The sequence below is a fragment of the Eptesicus fuscus genome, chromosome 21 (genome assembly GCF_027574615.1).
Source record: "Eptesicus fuscus isolate TK198812 chromosome 21, DD_ASM_mEF_20220401, whole genome shotgun sequence".
NCBI lineage: Eukaryota > Metazoa > Chordata > Mammalia > Chiroptera > Vespertilionidae > Eptesicus > Eptesicus fuscus.
In genome coordinates this window covers 12877362-12896866 of record NC_072493.1, presented here as the reverse complement: position 1 = coordinate 12896866, position 19505 = coordinate 12877362, and the positions used below count along the sequence as shown (strand labels likewise).

The 19505-nt window shown below is 55.6% G+C and overlaps 4 protein-coding genes across 6 annotated transcripts in view; 1 reads left to right on the top strand and 3 right to left on the bottom strand.

Moving 5' to 3' along the window:
* PSKH1 (protein serine kinase H1) overlaps positions 1 to 16080 on the top strand; it is a 30893-nt gene extending 14813 nt beyond the window's left edge. The window contains exons 3-4 of one of the 2 annotated variants that reach the window (XR_008554973.1): positions 4579 to 5128; positions 16026 to 16080. Coding sequence is in view for 1 of the 2 variants with exons in the window: in XM_008139926.3 (XP_008138148.1) it covers positions 4579 to 4896 (318 nt within the window). In the remaining variant the exon portion in view is untranslated. Of the gene's footprint in view, positions 1 to 4578; positions 6804 to 16025 lie in introns of those variants that run through there. The other variant, XM_008139926.3, reaches the window with a different exon arrangement.
* On the bottom strand, positions 6987 to 9059 carry CTRL (chymotrypsin like). Its single transcript, XM_008139928.3, has 7 exons — positions 8884 to 9059; positions 8215 to 8318; positions 8043 to 8122; positions 7841 to 7922; positions 7499 to 7679; positions 7279 to 7412; positions 6987 to 7187 (listed from the first exon to the last, which is right to left on the bottom strand). Exons 1-7 carry the CDS (start codon positions 8933 to 8935, stop codon positions 7026 to 7028), a joined length of 795 nt encoding a protein of 264 aa, XP_008138150.1. The 5' UTR covers positions 8936 to 9059; the 3' UTR covers positions 6987 to 7025.
* Positions 11581 to 14178, bottom strand: PSMB10 (proteasome 20S subunit beta 10). Of its 2 annotated transcripts, XM_008139929.3 has the most exons (8): positions 13988 to 14175; positions 13638 to 13725; positions 13447 to 13544; positions 13198 to 13338; positions 12840 to 12955; positions 12674 to 12732; positions 11879 to 12030; positions 11581 to 11755 (listed from the first exon to the last, which is right to left on the bottom strand). In XM_008139929.3, exons 1-8 carry the CDS (start codon positions 14041 to 14043, stop codon positions 11644 to 11646), a joined length of 822 nt encoding a protein of 273 aa, XP_008138151.1. In that variant the 5' UTR covers positions 14044 to 14175; the 3' UTR covers positions 11581 to 11643. The 2 variants fall into 2 exon arrangements, with proteins under 2 accessions (XP_008138151.1, XP_027998981.2); XM_028143180.2 differs by lacking the exon at positions 11879 to 12030 and having other exon boundaries at positions 13988 to 14178.
* LCAT (lecithin-cholesterol acyltransferase) lies at positions 15461 to 19486 on the bottom strand. Its single transcript, XM_008139930.3, has 6 exons — positions 19147 to 19486; positions 18268 to 18424; positions 18073 to 18188; positions 17885 to 17980; positions 17570 to 17794; positions 15461 to 16063 (listed from the first exon to the last, which is right to left on the bottom strand). Exons 1-6 carry the CDS (start codon positions 19298 to 19300, stop codon positions 15489 to 15491), a joined length of 1323 nt encoding a protein of 440 aa, XP_008138152.1. The 5' UTR covers positions 19301 to 19486; the 3' UTR covers positions 15461 to 15488.
* Between the last annotated feature and the right edge of the window lie 19 nt (positions 19487 to 19505).

Sequence of the window (19505 nt, the reverse complement as noted above, 5' to 3'; positions counted from 1 at the left end):
AAAGGTAGAGCAAGTAAAAGGGGCTGGGGCCCTAGCTGGTTAGGCTCAGTGGATAGAGCGTCGGCCTGCGGACTCAAGGGTCCCAGGTTCGATTCTGGTCAAAGGGCATGTACCTTGGTTGCAGGCACATCCCCAGTCAGGGCTGTGCAGGAGGCAGCTGATCGATGCTTCTCTCTCATCGATGTTTCTAACTACTCTCTCCCTTCCTCTCTGTAAAAAATCAATAAAATGTATTTTAAAAAAAGGGGTGGGGGGAGCTGGGAAGTTGAGCTGGAGTGGAAACCCCTTTGTGATTTGGTGCCTCCCTCTGAAGGGAGAGTTGGGCTCCATCAGGAGCAGGGGGTTGTGGAGGCTAAAGTTGGTAAGGAAGTGCCCACGGGAGAGGTCCCTCCTTTGGCCCCTGTTAGCTTCTCTGCTGTGACAATATCAGTAGTAGCTACCCTGACTGCAAGGGAACAAGGACTCTGGAGGCTACGGACTAGGGAGAAGGGCAGCCAACTTGGTGGCCAGAGCCAGGGTGGAGGTGGTGCTCTTCCTCAGGACAGAGCCCATTCCCTACCCACACAGCTCATGAGAGACCTGTGGAAAGGAGGGTGTAGGCCAGGCGTCCTCACACTACGGCCCGCGGGCCACATGCAGGTGTTTTTGCTGTTTTGTTTTTTTACTTCAAAATAAGATATGTGCAGTGTGCATAGGAATTTGTTCATAGTTTTTTTTTAAACTATAGTCTGGCCCTCCAACGGTCTGAGGGACAGTGAACTGGCCCCCTGTTTAAAAAGTTTGAGGACCCCTGGTGTAGGCTGTCATCCTGGGTATTATAGCTGTCCTCTGATCCCATAGCGGAGGGAGGCCTGAGTGTCTGGAGGCAAGGCAGACTGACATTTTAACATTTTCTTCCCTGCCCCATCCGCATGTCAGCCCAGAAATGGGTGGAAGCCTCTCCCTTCTGTCAGCCACCTGAGGCCCATTTGTGTCCCTGATCTGGGCCCAAGTATACTGAGGTGAGAGTTCTATTCTTTACCCAGAGCCAAGAGTTAGAGCTGTGGAAACCCAAGGGCATAACTATTTAATCATTTTTATTTTTCTTATGCCCAGAATACGTCCCAGCCAGTCAGTCATAGGCTGACAGACATACTCATGTGTTTCCAGAGGCTCAGACATGTTGAGGAAGGAGGTGGGTTGGTCTGTAGGTGCTGAACGCTTTCTTAGGAGGTGCTGAATTGGACTTAGGGCCAGAAGTATGGCCATGGAGTGTGGAAAGCTTTGGTTTTCCTTTCTGAGACCTGTTGGAGACTTCAGCAGGGCTCCCAGGGGCCCCTATTCCAGAATTCAACCTGAGCCCTGCCCCGTCATCAGTGTGCTGAGTGAAGACCACCTTCCTGTGTTCCATTTGCCTGACTTCCCACTGCTAGTTCCTCAGTGTGTGAGGGTTAGGCTGGGTGCCTCTGGCACAGCCTGGTTTTCAGGTCAGCACGGCTTGAATCGTATTGGCTCGGGGGACCCACATGGCCCAGCTGCTCACAGCGCCTCAAAAATGGGGAGAGCTGGGGCTTTCCAGAGAGGGCTGGGCTGGCCCTCAGACAAATGAGTCCATTAGCATTCTGCACACAGCCTCACGTACACAAGTAATTGGAGAGGCGAGTGTTTGGGGGAGTAGGAGGGGCAAATCAATCTGACTCACTTTGGCACTAAGCAGGGGTCGATGCCTAGTGTGTGCCTGTGCTACTGTGGAGATAGAGATGCTTAAGCCCACAGGGCGGGTCTGGTGAGAGGCCTAAGACTGCGTTAGAGCTACAGGGGGCCTTGGTTTGACTGGGTGTGGATGTAAAGTGGAAATGTCTCCAATCCATCCATGTTCAAGTTCTTGGCTTGTGAGTCTAGCTTTGCAACTATTTCTTCTTTCATCTGCAGGGGAGTTGCCCCTCTTCTGTCTTGGCTGGACCAAGGGGCAGGGGCAGAATTCATGTGTTAGCCCATTTGGCTAGCCCATGCTTCCAGCTGTTTCTTGGGTTATCCCACCAACAGGCCACGCTGAGCTACATTGTGTTCCCCAGTGATTACTCCTTCTTTTGGAGGCCATAAAAGATGGGAGTGCAGCACTGGTATTCCCATGACCCAACCTGTTCAGCTCTAGATTTGCTGTGTCCATCAGCGGCCCCATTGTGCCGGCTTCTTGCCATCTCAAATGAGTGACGGGCTGTAGTGAGTGCCTGTGGTTTGGATTGGCTGGCCCCTCACATTGGCTCCTTGTGTTTAGGTGGCAGCAGCAAGCCATGGGGCTTTCTTGAAGTCTGAGCCAAAAGCTACTGTAGCAACAACTGCACAGTCCAGTCCCCCTGCATGTTGGCCTCGGTATTGGAGGCCTGTAGGGAAATGTGGGCCAGGCTTCCTGTGTGGGAAGGCCATTGCTCCCTGCCCTCCCTCACTGCTCTTAGACAGCAGGTGTGTGTGGGCCTCCCTGTGCTGCATGTTCCTGAGGCCCTGACTGCTCACCTCCTCCTAAGGGCCAGTATCTCTCCCCAGGAAACTGGGAGCTGGCCCATTGTTGAGCAGGACCCTGTTAGGTGGCTATTTAGAAATATTGTCTCTCTGTTACTTTCTTCCAGTTCAGCTCAGTAAAAGTTGAGATTTGCCTTCTAAAAGGCAAATAAAGGTAGCAACTGCAAGTAGCCCTGGCCCTTCTTCAGGACCCGGGATGAGTGTTCTCCCTACCCCACCCCTGTACAGTAGTGGAGAAGGGCATGGGCGTGGAGTTGGAAGTCCAGGGAGCCCAATTGAGGGCAGCGATAGTCACTGTTTAGTTGTGTCTGCCGAATGGGCATGGAGCTGCCCTGAATGTGGGCTCTCAAATTTTCCTGTGCCCTCTAGAGGTTCAGGGGTTCTCCAAGTGAAGGGCACTATGCGATGGAACAGGCAGATCTCACCTGGCAGGAGGGAGGGTGATGGTCATCTGTCACAGGCTCAGCAAAGGTCCTAGACACCCACCCTTTGGGGAGCATCAGAGCCCATGCCAAAGTGCCCCCGGAGATGCTGAGACTCGGAGCAGTGCTGTGTCTACCCTCCTCCAGCAGAGGGGATCCAGGGCCCAGTGCGTCTGGTCCCTACCTGCCTGAGCCTTATGGCCTGGGAGCAGCTCCATGGAGGGCACCCATCAGGTGCTCTTCGTGGGTTGTTTACTCACTAACCCTACTGAGTACCTCCTGTATACCCAGCACCAGGCACTGGGGCTCATCCAACTCAGCTGGTCTAATGGAAAAATGAACTTTAAATCGCTGGAATAATTGCTTAGTACTGAGGGCTAAGAGGGAGTCTGAGCAAGTGTCCTTTTTCCTAAGAACCTAAGGATTCACCCAGGTAAAGACAGGTTGTGAGGCTGAGCCCCTGAGATGGACAGCTGCCTGGTGTTGTGGCTAAGATGTGGCAGCCGTGAGTACGTGTGGCAGAGCAGGCTTTGTGCTGTTCCTCCCTGGAAACAGAATGTACTAAAATGGGGTTGGTGCAGAGCACTGCCAGGAGCCCCTGCGTGCTTAGAGAGGTCATGCAGACTGTAGGGTGTCCCTAAGCAGGGTCTGGTCCCTGGCTGGCCTGCAGGAACCCCCTTTCCTCACAGCAGATGGAGAAATCCAGTTTCCTTCAATTGTTTCCTTTTCTTCCCATGGCTGGGAGGCTGATGCTTGGTGCTGGGCCTGTTGTGGTTGCCCACCACCACTTCGTCAGTTGAAGGGAGGGTGGACCCTCTCTTTAAGGGCTAGGAAGTTCACCTCTAAGTGGCCTGGACATCCAGGGATTAGAGCTCAAGTGTGGCTTTTGGAGCCTGTCAAGGCCTGCTGGGAACAGGACTTCTAAAATTACAAATATGTCTGAAAGGCTGTGGTCCAAGGTCATTTTTGCTGGCTGTCAGTGGGGTCTTCAGAACAAGAGGGGACACATAGCTCTTCTTAAAATTAAAGGTGTTTATACTCTAGATTAAACTGAATTCTCTCTAGGCAAGAGATGTGCTATGTGTACAAGAAAGAACAACACAGTGACTCCTGGTGGCAAACAGAACAAAACCAGCGTGTTCTGGGGAAAGATAACTCATGCTCATGGAAACCGTGGCATGGTTCATGCCAGATATCAAAGCACCCTACCTGTTAAGGGCATTGAACACAGAATCCATGTAATGCTGTACGCCTCAAGGATTTAAACGTATTGAAAACGAAATAAATAAAAGTGGACTTGTTCTCTTGGGAAAAAAAATTAAGGCGTCTGGCTAAGGATATGGAGGAAGGTTTAGGTCTTTCTCTTTAAATTCCCCTGAGTTATAGTAGTTCTGGTCTAGAGTGTGGGGGCTCTTGACAGGGGCCACCTCCCTGAGCCAGGCTTTGAGTCCAGGGAACCTTAGAAGTTTGCTCCTTGGGGAGGGGGGCAGATCCTTCTCCTTGGAAGGGAGGCCCAGAATGTTCTACATGGGAGGAACCAGGCAGTGAGGGAAGAGTGCATACACTGGACAGGTCTGAATGCTGTGGTGGTGGCATTGTTGGGATGGGGAAGGCAGTGTTGAATGCTCTCGCTCTAATGCTTGTCTTTGGCCTCTAGCCCTGGCCCAGTGTATCCAACCTGGCCAAAGACTTCATTGACCGCCTGCTGACAGTGGACCCTGGCGCCCGTATGACTGCACTGCAGGCCCTGAGGCACCCGTGGGTGGTGAGCATGGCAGCCTCTTCGTCCATGAAGAATCTGCACCGCTCCATCTCCCAGAACCTCCTCAAACGCGCCTCTTCACGCTGCCAGAGCACCAAATCTGCCCAGTCTACACGTTCTAGCCGCTCTACACGCTCCAACAAGTCACGCCGTGTGCGAGAGCGGGAGTTGCGGGAGCTCAACCTGCGCTACCAGCAGCAGTACAATGGCTGAGCTGCCTGCCAGTGGTAGAGACATGGCATGGTCCCAGCCTGTCACACACTGCTGTGCCATCTGGGCCCAGTGCCCTCTCTGGTGTTAGGCCTGTATGGCCAGTGGTAGGTGAATGGCCCAGCCCCTTCTCTGTGCCTTCAGCAGTCCCCATCATCACCTGGGCCTAGTGTGACAGAATGGAGCTGGGAGCCCCCTGAACTTGGAGCCTGGCCTGGCACTGATGTTCCTTTTGGTGGGTAATTGCTATGGTACAAGTTGGGGAAAGGGTAGGACCTGGCCTTCAGTCTTCTTCATCTTTAACCCTTGGCTCTTCCTCAGACCAAAAGGGCATGCAGTGCCAGGTAGATGGTGTCGTTGGGACAGTTATTTCTGGAACCCCCTTTCCTCTACCATACCTTCCTGCCCGGCCCCCCACATTCCATGGCATTCTGATCTTCATGATTATACCCCAGTGAGCGGTCCAGGTAGGCACAAAGCCTGTGCCTTGGCTGGACATTCAGTCCCTGGCTAAGTCTAAACAGCGCCCCACCTCCCAGCCAAGGTCTGTCTGCCTTCATGGAGACTCCAAGGACCACTCCTGGCTCTAGGACTTGCCAGGATCTCTGGTGGTAGGGCCATAGCATGGATCTTGGTCCTTCTGGATTGTGTGGCCCTGTTGGTAGCAGGCTCAACCTCTGACTGTGCCTCCTTTGCAGAGCTTACCATTATCTCCCTCTCCCCCTTGGATACCTAGTCTATTTTCCAGGTGCCTCCTTCCCAACTGTGGGACATTAAAGGGAGCCCCACTGCTGCTATCTGGGGGATGGAGGCACCTGGGCCAAGGCAGAGGGCAGGGGCTTCCCAGGGAGAGTCCCATCAGGGCTCCAGTGCCACCCTGGTTCTACCCTTGGTTCTTCCCATTGCCCTTTCCCTTTAGGCTCTGCTATTCCTTCCTCTGCAGCTGCATGAAGGCGCCATCTAGTGTCTGGCATGAGTATAGGCAGCCTAGGAATGACCACCATGCTCACCCTTCAGCCTTCAAGAGGAAGGTGTTGTTGCTTTGAGGGAGGGTCTCTGGGCTGCTCTACACTCCCCCTCTGCTGAGCTTCTGCGCAGCTTCCCCTGGAACTTAGCCAAACTGTGTGATCTGCCTCTGAACCCTGAGCGCCTGGGGCACTGGCCTTCTCACAGCTGGCCTTGCCCAGTGCAGCCTGTCCCCGCTTCCTTTCACAGCATTACCTTTCCAGTCTGAGCCCCACTGAATCTCAGGTTGGAGGGAGCCCCTGCAGGAGGTGAGTGGAATTAGGTGGCTGCTTTCCTAGACGCCTGAGCCAGACCACTCCCGTGTCAGTCATTGTGCCTTCCCCCACCACAAACTGGGCTGGAACCAAGCCCCGTCCATGCACAGCTGCTTTCAGTGGGTAGGGCCCAGCTTTAGCCTTAGCTAGACTGCAGGGCCCCTGCCAACAGGGAGGGTTTGGCCCTCACTCAGTTCCTCCCAGTGGTAGCCTTGGGCCAGGCCCTCCTCTCCGCATGTGCCACCTCCAGTGGAATACCACGCCAAAGAAATCACTCTGGGCCAAGTCGATTGTGCCTTATATACCCCCTCCTTCTGCCCCCAGTGCCCCTGGTTCAAGGCAGTGGAGAGCCCAAGCCCCATGGCCTCAGAACTCCCCTGACTTTCCCAAGTGCCTCTGGGGGCCTGAAGCCCTGGGGAATTATTTCCTCTTTTGCCCAGGATAGGCCTGGTCCTGAAGGTAGGACAGAAGGAGTTTGGAGACGGGCCTTTGACAAGCCCATTGGGGCCTTCATGCCATGGACTGTGGGTGGAGAATGTGCAGTTATTTATTTTGTACTCAATTTGTAAATGTATCCTCTGTACTCAATAAACAGGCTGCCCTTCTCAGGGAAGGCTGCCCATTCCGACAGCCCAGGCTCCTTGCTGTGGACCAAGGGGTCACCCAGGAGGAGGGGGGGGGGGAGGCCCAGTCTGGAAAGATCTTGATCTCTCAAGATTTGTCATGCCGGAAGATAAAGTCCACGTGGGGATAGACCCCTCCCCCCGTAGCCAGGAGGACAGACGAGATAACACAAGAGCACAAAGTCTGGGGTCTTTATTGGATTAAGAGGGAAGTAGCCTGTGGGTAGGCTCAGTTTTGGGCTGTGACCTGGTTGATCCAGGTGCTGAACTTGCTCACCCGCGTATACATGGCAGGTGCGCGCACATTGCAATTGCTGGTGCCCCAGGAGACAATGCCTGTAAGCACCCATGTGTTCCCCTTCTGGCAGACAAGAGGGCCTCCGGAGTCACCCTGAGGGAAGGAGAGGGGAGAAGTCAGCATAGGAGACGGGGAGGAGGGGGGCAAAGGACAGTGCAGAGGACAGAACAGTGCTAGTGCTCACCTGACACGAGGAGGCCCCTGAGCCACCTGCACAGATCATGGAGTCGGTGATACGGGAGCCCCAATACTGCTGGCACTGTCTCACAGTGACCAGGGGCAAGGCCACCTGCTGCAGGCGTGCTGGGGTCACATTGCCTGTGTGCCAGGAGGGGGTGGTTAGGCCCTAAGTGACTTGTCCCCACTCCAGCTCTCCCACCCAGATCTTTGGCCCAAGTTCCTACCTGTGCCACTGAGGCGGCCCCAGCCAGTGGTAACACACGTGATGCCTGTAGGCAACACCTCATTTGGGGAAGCCAGGCAAACTGGTGAGATGCGTGCTGTGTACTTGGCTGGGGAGGCAAGCTTCAGTAGTGTCAGGTCATTGTTGAAGGTGGTGGGGTTCCAATATGGATGTGTGATGGCCTGTGGAGCCAGGAAGGGCCATGTAGGATGGGGTGAGCACAGGCCCCCAGAGTTGATGGGTGCTGAGGGGGCTAGGCCAGGGCAGGCCCTGAATTCTTCATCCCCAGAGCCCACCTGTACTGCTCACCCTTCCTTCCCAGGTCTGCAACCCAGGGACTCACCCGCGAGATGGACATAACTTGCAAAGGCTCAGAGTTGGATGATCGGTCGTACTCGCCCAGGACGACAACATGACGGCCAGGGCTGCAGTGAGAGTGGGGTTAGGCAGCTACAGGAAGGGCAGAGCAATAAGAGAGGGGCATCTAGAGGAAGGAAGTGGGGAGAGGTGGGCTGGGGTGGGGGGTGTGGAGTGGAAGCACTCACATGACATTGCAGTGGGCAGCAGTGACTACCCAGGACGGGCTGATGAGGGAACCACCGCAGAAGTGGAAGCCGTTCTTGTCCTGGGGTCCGGGATCAGAAGTGGAAGCGGAACTCAGATTTTGCCTAGGCATGAAGCCCCTGGGATCCTGTCCCACCCCCAGGGTGCATGTACCTGCAGGGACACCTGCCAGGGCCAGGAGCCTGGCACTGCATTCTCCCCGTTGACAATTCTCTGGTTGAAGCTCAGTGCCGGTCTGATGGCAGGAATGCCACAGCCTGGCGATTGGGTTGGTGAGGACCTGCTTCCCACAACCCAGCCCACCTCTCGCCCATCCTCCTTCCAGATACCCTCACCTTTGCACCCCAGAGGGGTCCAAATCCAGAGGGCTCATCACTATCCCTTTTCACCCTGAGCTCCTTCTGGGCCCCTGCACATTTTCAGTCATTCCCACCCAACCAGTCCCCAAGTGCTGTCCACTCTCCATTTCTCCAACCTACTCCCCACCGTTTCCCAATTCCATCCCCACCCTCCAGCCCAGGCCACTTGTCTTCCTGACCCCTAGGATAATATCCTGGCCTCTCTACCCACTCCATGCTCCATGCAGCCTTCTAGAAGGCTCTTCCTAAACTACAATCCAAACTTCACTTCTCAGCTTCCTAACCCTTCTCTAGCTCCTGGGCCTGGACTGAACTCCTGTCCACCTCTTGCTTCCTCATGGTCTTGGTACAGCCTTTTTCCTTTACCCACTCTGTCCACCTGCTTTCCTTCCAGCCAGCCTGGCCCCCTGGGCAGGAAGCCTGAGCTGGTGCTGGGACCCGGGGCTGGTCCAGGCCTACTCACCCCATGAGGAGCCGAGCAGGGTCAGAGTAAGGGTCAGACTGAGCAGCAGCATTGTGGCAGGCGTTGAGGCTGAGATGGGCCTGGCTTTATGGATCTCCTTGTCCTTGGGCTGAAGTTCCAGGCATGAGGCCAGGCCAGCTGTATGGGGCACAGCCCTGTCCCACGCTCTATTCTGGAACAAGGTCTCTCTGGGCCAAGGTCCTCAATCCAAGCCTGGACTTATCAGAAGGAGCCCAGATGTGGGTTTCATACCCCCTCAATCCCCTAAAACCTGGCCTCTGATTGACTATCTGAACCACTTCACATCCCAAGTGCTGAGCACTGGGTCCTAAGGACTTATGGTTAAATTAGGTCTATGGTGACCACCTGGTGGCCTGGATCAGGGAAGTTTCCCAGGCTTATCACGGGCACCTGACTCAGAGAAGCCTGCTCAGCACCCAGGAGTGTTCCTGACGGGTGGAGGGAATGTCCAGCTGTACCAGCAGAGAGCCAGGGTCACGTGGCCAGACAGGGGTTCTAGCATGTTGTGAATCATTCCTCATTTTAGAACAGGAATCACAGTTTGCTTACACAGCTGGTGACTCTCCCACCAGCACATGGTGTGGTTGGACCCAAACCTTCATCTGTCTGGCTCTGAAGACCACACTTTTTTTTAAAAAATCTTCACCCTTGGATGTTTTTTCCATGATTTTTTTTTTAATTTTTTATTTTTTACAGGAGAAAGGGAGAGGGATAGAGAGTTAGCAACATCAATCAGCTGCCTCCTGCACACCTCCTACTGGGGTTGTGCCCGCAACCAAGGTACATGCCCTTGACTGGGATTGAACCTGGGACCTTTCAGTCTGCAGGCCGACACTCTATCCACTGAGCCAAACCAGTTAGGGCTTCCATGATTTTTTGAGAGAGTGGAATGGAGAGGGAGAGACAGAAACACCGATGTGAGAGACACATCAATTGGTTGCCTCCTGGACGCCCCTGACCAGGGCCGGGAGCCTGCAACAGAGGTACATGCCCTTGACTGGAATCTAACTCAGGACCCTTCAGTCTGCAGGCCAGTGCTCTATCCTCTGCACCAAATTGCTAGGGCTGAAGACCACACTCTTAATGGTGAGATGATGCCTGGGAAGGGACTGGAGCAAAGGAGGGCAAGGTGTGCACCCTTGGTGACTGCCCAACCCTGTACAGAGGATGCTGGTAGAAGGGTAACAGTCGTTGAATCTCTGACAACCTCCATGCCTTGGGGATCATGTGGGCAAGCCCTGGTGTCTACAGCCTGTTTGTCGTCCAGCTTGAACCAAGAGAGAGGAGAGGCCCCTATGTGCAAAGCTGCAGTGGGTAAGTTGGCTGGTCTCCTAGGGGGTGTGAGGGTTTCGACTAATTCAAGAGTATAGTTTAAAAAGTGAGTTAATGGTTAAACATGGGGATGGATGAATAGATACATGGTAAAGCAGACATAACAAAATATTAATTGTAAAGTCTGTGGTGGGTATATAGTTGTTAGTGTACAATACTTTATGTTTTAAAATATTCATAATAAAATGTTGGAGGGGGGAAAGCACAATCCGGGGTCCATAGATGTCCAGCCTAGAGTAGACCCTCCCCAGAGGTAGGGCAGTTGCAAAGCTCCAATGGAGCTCAGCTATGCTGGGGGCAGGATGCTGCTACCAGCACTCAGCACCTGGGCCTAACACAGTGGGTGCTCTGCGAAGACTTGTTGGATAAATGTGTTTGTCACATGTCCCCACAAGAGCACTGTAACCCCTGTCAGCCCAGAAAACTTGGGAGTCAATCCCCCTACTTACAACCCAGCTTCATGGTAGCACCTCAGATGTGCCTGGTTATTGGAGGGGTTTCACAACTAAAGGTGTAACGGGATGACGAGTGCTCTGTGAGAACTTGCCCTTGGAATCAGGGAGCAGCTCCTCTATCAGCACTTTACTTTTTATTTATATATATATATAAATGATTTCAGAGAGGAAGGGAGAGGGAGAGAGGGAGAGGGAGAGACTTATTGATTGGCCACCTCCTGCATGCCCCCTACTGGGGATCGAGCCCACAACCCCTCAGTCCACAGGCCAATGCTCTATCCACTGAGCCAAACTGAATAGGACCTCTATCAGCACTTTAGCCCTCAGTGGCATCTGGTGGGGAAGGGGGCTTGACTGAGAGATGTAGGCTTTGTCCTGGGCTACCAATGAGCCAGGCAAAGGTTCTAAGTGGGGGCAGTACTTGGGGACTTTTGGGTTTTACAACAGTCCCCAATGGACTACAGGATAAGAGCAAGGTGTAGGAGTGGTAGGCGGACTTCTATGGTGTGGAGTCAGGGTGGGGCTTTCCACCTTGAGTGTTTTGGGGTTTTTTTCCCAGAGAGGAAGGGAGAGGGAGAGAGAGAGAAATATCAATGATGACAGAGAATCACTGATTGGCTGCCTCCTGCACACCCCCTACTGGGGATTGAGACCAGGTATGTGCCCTTGACCAGACTTGAACCCAGGACCCTTCCGTCCACAGGCTGACACTCTATCCACTGAGCCAAACCAGCTAGGGCTCCACCTTGAGTCTTCAATGCTTGCCAGAGCTAAGGTCCAGTGACCAGACCCTGGAGCCGTAGGAGGGAGTGGCCCCGGCAGGGATACCTTAGCCACAGAGCCCTGCTAGCTGCTAGTACCCTCTGCCCAAGAACAACATAGCCATCTGTTCAGGTGTCTGTATTTTCTGCGTTTATTCTCTGTTGTTCCAAGCTCTAAGCTTCAGCTTACTTCACTCCACTTCCATGGTCTGCACGGTTTCCTCCACCAGCTGCAGGGGTAGTGGCTTCACTGTCTCGGACAGGACAGGTGTGGTCCCAGGGGCAAAGAGGTACTGGGTGGACCTGGGATGGAGAAAAAATGGCCTCTCAATATGGGCCCATCGTGTGGCCTGTCCTCTTGCAGCCCCCAACCTTCCCTGCTACAGCCCATCCTCCCCTGTGGTCCCACATCTCCCTTGCCCCCACCTCTCTATGGGCTTTGTGGGTGAGCTCAGTGTTCGCAGCATCTTGGCGCCGGTCTCCGTGATCACACATGCATCAACGCTGCCCCCGGAGCCCAGGTCACCCAGGATTCCCGCAGTGATGGCTTCCACCAGCAGCCCCTGCGCGGCCTCCAGCTGTGGCGATGTGTGTGTGAGGTCTGATGGACTCTTCTGGTATCACCCTCAGGCTACAGCCTGGGGGCTTTGTTAATCTTGAAGCCCAGACTGCTTATTTACTCACACCCAAACTCCTCTCTCCCCCTGTACCCCATCTCCACTCCAAACTCCCCTCCCCTGGTCTGCTTCCCTCTCTCCAGAGAGACCCCCCCACTGCCCACTGTCCCCATCTTCACAAACTTCTCTGAGTCACTTTCCTGGCTCTGATTCCAGTGGCCTATCCACCCAACCAACGTGGTCTTGGACCCCAATCCACCGGATCTTTCTCTTTCTGGGTCTTACCTCATCCACTTCCATCCCACCCCAATCAAAACCCAGACTCCAGACCCCACCTGCCATTTCCTCCCTCGGCTCCAGTCCTCTCTGCGCTTTGACTTCTCCGGGCAGTCTAAAACTTGGCCACTGACGGTGGTCTGCTGGAAAATAGCACTCCTCTACCCTCACTCCACTGGTCCCCTCAGTCTCCTTTCAGTCGTCGCCTCCTCTGAGAAGCCTTCCCTGACCCTGACCTCTAGACCAGGCCAGGGTCCCTCTGCGCTCCCCCAGCTCCCGGCTGTACTTCCCACCAATGACCACGTAGTGGGGGTCAGGTGTCGCTCACCGTCATGTTCGGCTGGAACCGGTCCTCCAGCACCGCCAGGGCCGCGTCCTGGCCGGAGCCTGGAGGCAGAAGGGGCATCTAAGGTAAGCCGGCCGCCCATCGCAGGGTAACCGTGAAGCCTCGGCACCAGGGGCGGGGTTCGTGGGGGCCCGGCAGAGCCGCTCACCCAGGGCCGTGAAAGGCAGACGGCTGTAGGAGCCGTGGGGGTGCACGCTGTAGAGCTGCGGTCCTGTCACGTCTACGCCGCCCACGACCAGCGAAGCACCGACGTGGCCCTGGTACCTTAGCGTGGAGTGGGCGTGGTTATTCGCAAGCACGGGGACCCAGGCCCCACCCACTACCCCGCCACTCCGGGACCCGAGCCCCGCCCCTTCCGGCGATCGGGCGGCTCTGGTTGACAGCGCTCCTTCCCTTGCCCAGCTCCTCACGCCGGCCTCTTCCGGTATCCCGTGACCTCGCAGCCCCGCCCCCTCTCCGCACCGCCCCCTCCCCACGCTCATCCCGCAGCGGCCCCTCCCCAGCACCGGAAAAGCGTCTGGCGCAGAACGCGGGTAACCGTGGCCACGCGGGGCTCGCGGCCCGTGGACAGCGCGTGTAGCTCCATGTTGGACGCCGCCATCCGCGTGGTCATCTCGGCGTCCGCGGCTACTCCAGCCCCACAGCAGCTGAGGGCGAAGGGAGGGTCGATGTGGGCGGGGCTAGGATGTGCGGGGACCGGGGATGGGAGCCAGGGGTCGGTTCTTGTGTGGTAGAACGGGGCTGGGGATTCTCACTAGATTTTGGGCGCGATGAAGTGGATCTTCTCGCAGTTCTTGTCCGCCACGACCGAATCGTTAGTGGCCCGCGTATCCGCGCCCAGGATGACCCCGTCCTGGGGAGGGGAAAGGAGGCTGTTGGCTCAGTGCCGGCCGCATCCCCGCCCGCCCCCCGCCTCTCAGCCTCCCAGTCCCAGCCCCGTGCTCACTTGGAACACAAGGCCCGCGATGGTGGTCCCGGTCTTGCGGGCATGAGGGACCCGGAGTTCCGGGAGGGCGCGTTCCAAGGCTGCGTTTCTGGAAATGGAAGAGAGTAGCCCATGTTTCGGTTTTTCTGGGACCCCCTTCATACCCCCCAACTCCGTGCCGGGTTCCCTCATCTCCCGGAGGAAGCCTGGGAATCCAAGTCGCCCACCACTTGCTATTTACCTCTCACGTGCTCCCACCCCTTGTACCCCTCCGCCCTTCGCCACCAGGAATACGGGGCCCTCGGAGCTCCCACGCTCACACGACCTTATGGGGAGTACAGGCAGCTCCGGATCAGCCACCCCCACCTCACCTCTGGCAGTTGTCGAAGGAGAAGCCCCCTCGGGGTTCTAGCTCTGTTTGCAGCATCGTAGGCTGGCCAGGGCAGTCCAGGGACTGGGTGGTCGATGGTTAAAGGAGCGGGACCAACGGGGCAAGAAAAGCAGAGGCCTATTCTCTGCAGGGCTCCAAGTCTGACGCTTCCTGCTTTCGCTTTCACCTTAACATAGAGGACGCTGGCTTGTTTGACATCTCTTTCACTTTCACATCTGGTCCCAAACAGTTTGTGAAGAGGATGATGTACCTTGCCTGGCTCTCCAGGTTGCTCCTAGGTCCTCTGAACAAAGGGACAAATCCTTTCCTTCTGGCCATTGTTCAGCTCCTCCTCCTCCTTCCAGTCTGAGCTCCTAGTTCTGCCTCTGATAACTTCAAGTCCCAACAACGTTAAGGCTGTTGGACCTTTTGCCAGGTCTCTGCCTTATTACAGACCTCCCCACAGCATCAAGCATGGCCTTTTGTCCTTAGTTACCCTCCTTTACCCAACTTCTGCCTTTTATTCCTTCGCCTTCTGCTTGTCTTTTGTTCGTTTCCTACCCGGACACCTCAACACGGAAGCTCAATCATGCTGGTCCTTTCATCTTCCCTATCTCAGGTGCTGTCTTTCCTCTCTCAACAGGGGCCTGGTGGTTGTCCATCAGGTGGCTTGGAGGCAGGCTGGGCTCTAACCATGACCAAGCCTATTTCATCTCCCAGATGACCCTTTGTCTATCCACATCTTTCACCTAACTACTGCCTTAGTCTCAGCTGGCATCCTGTTTCCTGGCTACTACACTGGCCTCCCTGGCTTCCCCATACTTTCTGGCCCACCTTCCCCTGCAGCTCTACCCTGCATAGAAGAAATCTGGTACACTCTCCCTGGTTAAAGGAAGTGCACACTGCTCTTAGGCTCAAACCCAAGTCTTTACAGTGGCCCATGTTACTCTTCTCAGACTACTTGCCTCCATTAATAATTAAATCTTCATTGGCTAAATGATCTGATTAGTGGCTGTCACTCCCCCAGATTCTAATCTCTTGTACTTCTGTCACCCACCTGTACACTAAAGTTCCTGTCTAGAGGTGGGGTCTTGTCTGCCTCCCTTTTTTTTTTAAAATTTATTAAGTTATTACATGTGTCCTTATCCCCCCATTCTCCGCCCTTTTGAAAGCTGGGAGGGATAGCTCAGATCTTACCCATCCTAAAGCCTTGACTCCATGTGCCCCCATCCCACAGCTGTGTGTGCAGCTGACCTGTCTCCATTCCCAGAGCAGAAGCAGGCACAGAGACGGGCTGCCTTAAGAGCTCAAGCAGGAGAGTGGGAAGCTGTACATCTCAGGACAGCTAGTTCAATTCTAGGTTTTAGCAAAGCTCCTCCTGCCCCATTCTCCACAAGGCACCAGGCCTGCAGCTGCTGATAATGAATCCTGGTGTGTGAACCCTAGTCTCCCCGTCAACCCACAACAAACCTATCAAGGCTTATGGCAGCAAAGGATGATCTTTATTGAGGGGGCAGGGGCCCTGGGCTGGCATCTGTGGGTACAGAGGTGCTATGTCGGTAGGTACCCAGCAGGATGGCATTGATGTGCTCTAGTGTCTGATTGCTGAAGACCATGTTGAGGTGCTCTGTCCCGTTCAGAGGCATCAGGTGCACAGGCTGTGGCTGGAGTCCCTTCCATTGGGCACAGAGCTCACTGCTGCGTGTGGCCACAGTGTCATCGCCATCCTCATGGAGCATGTCCACGGGATCTGTGTAGGGGAAGCCGTGGTCAAAGATGTAGGTATGGGGCGTGGGCAGACCCACGCCATACAGACAATATACTTCTACACCAGGTGCTGGGAGTCCTGCCAGCAGGTTACGTGACTGTAGCCACATGTACCAGCCGTCCTCAAAGTTCAGGTCTTCAAAGAAGCGCCGGAAATCACGGCCCGTGTAGTTGAAGCTGGGTGTGGAAATGAACACATGGTCCTCAGGCCATACCCGGTGGGCGGGAAACATCCAGGGGGACGTTGTTGTAATGCGCTGCTTCTCTTTCAGCCTGATGCTGGACATGATCGGGATGCCCTGGTTGTCACCTGTAGACATGGAGCAAGGTAGGCAGAGAGTCAGACCTGGCTGCCCCTGGCCTACAACTTGCTGCCCAGCTCAAGCTCAGATGGATGCTCATTTTTGTTCCAGCCTAATCCAAACATTGACTCCAAGCCAGACTAGAGCAAGCCTTGCAGCATTCAGTAGGTACTTAACGTGTGCTTATCTATATAATAAAAACCCAGTGGTCGTAACGACCAAAGACCGGTCACCAGGAGGTGACTTGATGCCACGTCCTGCAGCGCCGGTGGGACTTGACTCTGGGTCCCGCGGCGCACCGGGTCTGGGTCTCGCACAATTTCGCACGCTGGGCCCCTAGTCCTATATAATAAAATATGCAAATAGACTGAACAGCTGGTCACTATGATGTGCACCGACTACCAGGGGCACGCATGGAACATGGTGGGCATCGGTTGTGGCGGGATGGTGAAGCAGGTGAGCGGGGGCACCAGACCAAGGCGGGGCACCAGTCGATGTCATTGGGGCGAGCCTCTGGTGGTTACTTAAAATTCTTTGTTCCCACGTGCTGTGGTCCTGCCTGGCACTCGCACCTGCTGCCGGCCCCGATCGCCCCTAAGAGCTTCTCTACCTCTCCCTGCTCCTGAGGGGCGAATGCCTCAGCGGGTGCGAGTGGGGCCACAGTGGCAGGAGCGGGGCTGGAGGCAGACTGGGGACCAGGGGCCGAGGCGGGAGCAGCTAAGGATGGGCTGAGACCCACCCCTGTGCCTACCACAGCCTCACAGCCCACTGTTCCTTTCAAGGTGCATGAATTTGTGCACTGGGCCCCTAGTTAAATAAGCCTGGATACTGCTGTGAGGCAGAGCTGTGGGGCCTCAAAGGAGGATGGGGTGTTTTTCTAAGAATGGCTGTGTATATGCCAAAGATGGGGGATAATGCTAGCAGTTCTCTCAGTCAAGTATCTGTTGGCCCTGTAGTCTATGCTGCACAGGGGTCAGGAAGGATGAAACGAGACCATGTCTGTATTTGACACTAACTAATGTAGTCTGAAGAGGGTTTTCCTTCCTTCCTCTATAGAAAGACCGAGTTTGGCTAGGCCCAGCAGACAGTGGGTGTACAACAGGTGGTAGCTATGCGACTCCTCAGGGAAGGGCAGGAGGGGCTCCTAGGGCCTGGCCCTGGCTTTGGCAAATCAGTCTTCAGTAGGCCATATCCCTGGGCAAAGGAGCTCCTGGAAGCAAAGGCAGCTGAAAGCTGGGTGGGTAGGACCTGAGACTACAGGAACAAACCTGGGATAGTGAGCCATATAGCTTGGGTTCATTTTCTGTTAAACTTTCACTTTATCATCACTAAGACAGATTCTGGCAGGAGCCACTCTAATGGTCCAGGCCAGGATCACTACTCTTGGGGGGCCAATGACAAGGGCCATGCCCCATGGGTGGTAGACAACACCCCCAACCTGGCATTGTGAGCACAGGCCCCTGGTCAGCTTTATTCCATCCCTCAACCCTACCACAGGATGCAGGTGATCTCACCTGAGGCCAAGACCAGCAAGGGCTTGATGGAGCCACCCCAGGGAGCCCCAAGAGAGATGAAGCCATCAATGAAGCGATCCTTCCAAGACTGGGGTTGGCGCAGCAAGAAATAGAGCAGGTGCAGGCAGCCCAGACTGTGCCCAATGAGGAAGACAGGCTTTCCATAAGTAGCATGCATCTCTTCCACCAGCCCAGAGAGCTTCTGGTGGTACTTCTCCTGGTGGCCTGTGGAGAGAGGGGGTGAATTGGGTCAGGGCAGTGGGGGTTAGGGGCCACCTGCCCTGCCACGAGCCCATCATCTGCAGAGACACTCACTGGGCTCCAGCCGCCAGTCATAGGGGGCAGCCCGCACCGTCTCATCCCGCACGTAGCCATTGTTGACCAGGTTCTGCACCAGGGTGTTCATGTAACCTGTGGGGGAGGCAGCAGCATTAGGGCGCTGGCCATGGCTCCTACCGGCCCACCGCAGCCTGGAGTCCCACCCTTTTCCCCAGTACACACACCTGCCAGCTTGTTTTTGTCCAGGTACTCAACAGAGTAGGTCTTGCCAAAGCCAGGGACACGGATCTGTACACCGGGGGCATTGGACACACGCCCAGAGCTGCGGTTGTAGACAACCCTGCGGACAATGGGTGAGTCAGCAAGCCAGCAACCAAGAGGCAGGGTGAGGGAGCTGGGGCGGAGAGGATGGCCCGTACCTGGTGTTATCGATCCAGCAGTCTACTCCAAGGGGTAGGAACATGGTGAGATCCAGCCAGATGGTGAAGAAGTCCTCTGTTTTGCGGTAGCACATCCAGTTCACCACATCTGGTTTATCCAGTTTGGCTTCCAGTTGATTCCCCAGGCAGCCAGGCACTGCGGGCACTAGCCTTCACTCTGGATTCCTCGGATTTCCCCCGTGATTCCCATCCCAGCTTAACACCCACCCTCCACCACTGCAGTGACCAGCCTTCTTTCCCACACCCTCAGCTCCCAGGGACCAAGGACACAGTCCTCTTTGTAATCATTCTTCCACCTGCCCCCCCAGCAGTGCAAAGGCCAGGCTCCCCTTAGGCAGGAAAAGGGCAGAGGCCAGGGCCACTGACCTCTGCCCTCACAAAGCAAATACCTCGCCTGGCTTTCCATTACTGCCGAAGTCCAAGGTGAGAACAAACAGGTATGGGGATGTGGGGGCTGGGCCTGAGACTAGGGGACAGGCCTTGATGGGCCTTTCCTGCTCTCCTGAGCTGAGCATCTTGTCCTTGCTGGGGTGAGGGCTGAGGAAGGAGCGGTGGGGCTTGGCCCAAGATCCAGTGGCTACAACTGGCCACAGCTAATGCCCTGGCCAAGCCCTCAGACACACACACACACCCCCCACTCCACCCAACTGGGGTAGACAACTTAGAGACACAGGAACAGTGTGGTGGGGGGAAGGGGTTGACTTCTCTGCAGATCAAGCCTTTGGTCCCTCCGAACATGAGGCAGGTATCAGGGCTAATGCAAGGGCAGAAGGGCCTTGGCAGGGTTGACTACCTGGGGCTGAGGCCCGGGCTCCCCAAGGTCTGGCCTGGTGCATTAGGGGCCTGGTGGGGGCTTACCGAGGATGATGGGCCGTGTGTGGTTACTGAGCTCAGCCTTGGGCGTGGTTTGCGGGGGGAACAGCACATTGAGGAGCCAGAAGGAGGCGGCAGGGGGGAATAGCAGCCCCAGCAGCAGCAGCACCCACTGCCATGGGGAACCGGGCGGCCCCATTCCAGCCCTAATGCCTATTGCCCAGGGAAGCAGTCTTGGGCTGGCCTTATCTGGAGTGGTGGTGGGAGGGGCCCTGGGGCCAGTGGGAGGGACATTCTAGCCAATGACTGTGGCCAGAGGTTGTGGGGAAAGGGGCACAGCCTTGGAGCTGCAGCAGGCTCTGGGCCTGGGCTTAGTTCCGCCTTTTTCCCTTGGCGCCAGGGGA

Bases quoted from the DNA above. Each gene is read 5' to 3' on its own strand.
- PSMB10 (XM_008139929.3), bottom strand. From the start codon at position 14,043: ATGCTGCAAACAGAGCTAGAACCCCGAGGGGGCTTCTCCTTCGACAAC. The intron at 13,545-13,637 runs GTGAGCACGGGG...TCCCCTCCCCAG, and splicing joins TCGCGGGCCTTGTGTTCCAA to GACGGGGTCATCCTGGGCGC. The intron at 12,733-12,839 runs GTGAGCGGCTCT...TTCTGCCTCCAG, and splicing joins TCTGCCTTTCACGGCCCTGG to GCTCCGGCCAGGACGCGGCC.
- LCAT (XM_008139930.3), bottom strand. From the start codon at position 19,300: ATGGGGCCGCCCGGTTCCCCATGGCAGTGGGTGCTGCTGCTGCTGGGG. The intron at 18,425-19,146 runs GTAAGCCCCCAC...TAGTGCCCGCAG, and splicing joins CACACGGCCCATCATCCTCG to TGCCTGGCTGCCTGGGGAAT. The intron at 16,064-17,569 runs GTGAGATCACCT...CCATGTCTACAG, and splicing joins CTTGCTGGTCTTGGCCTCAG to GTGACAACCAGGGCATCCCG.
- CTRL (XM_008139928.3), bottom strand. From the start codon at position 8,935: ATGCTGCTGCTCAGTCTGACCCTTACTCTGACCCTGCTCGGCTCCTCA. The intron at 8,123-8,214 runs GTACATGCACCC...CCCGGACCCCAG, and splicing joins CCTGGCAGGTGTCCCTGCAG to GACAAGAACGGCTTCCACTT. The intron at 7,923-8,042 runs GTGAGTGCTTCC...CTCTCACTGCAG, and splicing joins GCTGCCCACTGCAATGTCAT to CCCTGGCCGTCATGTTGTCG.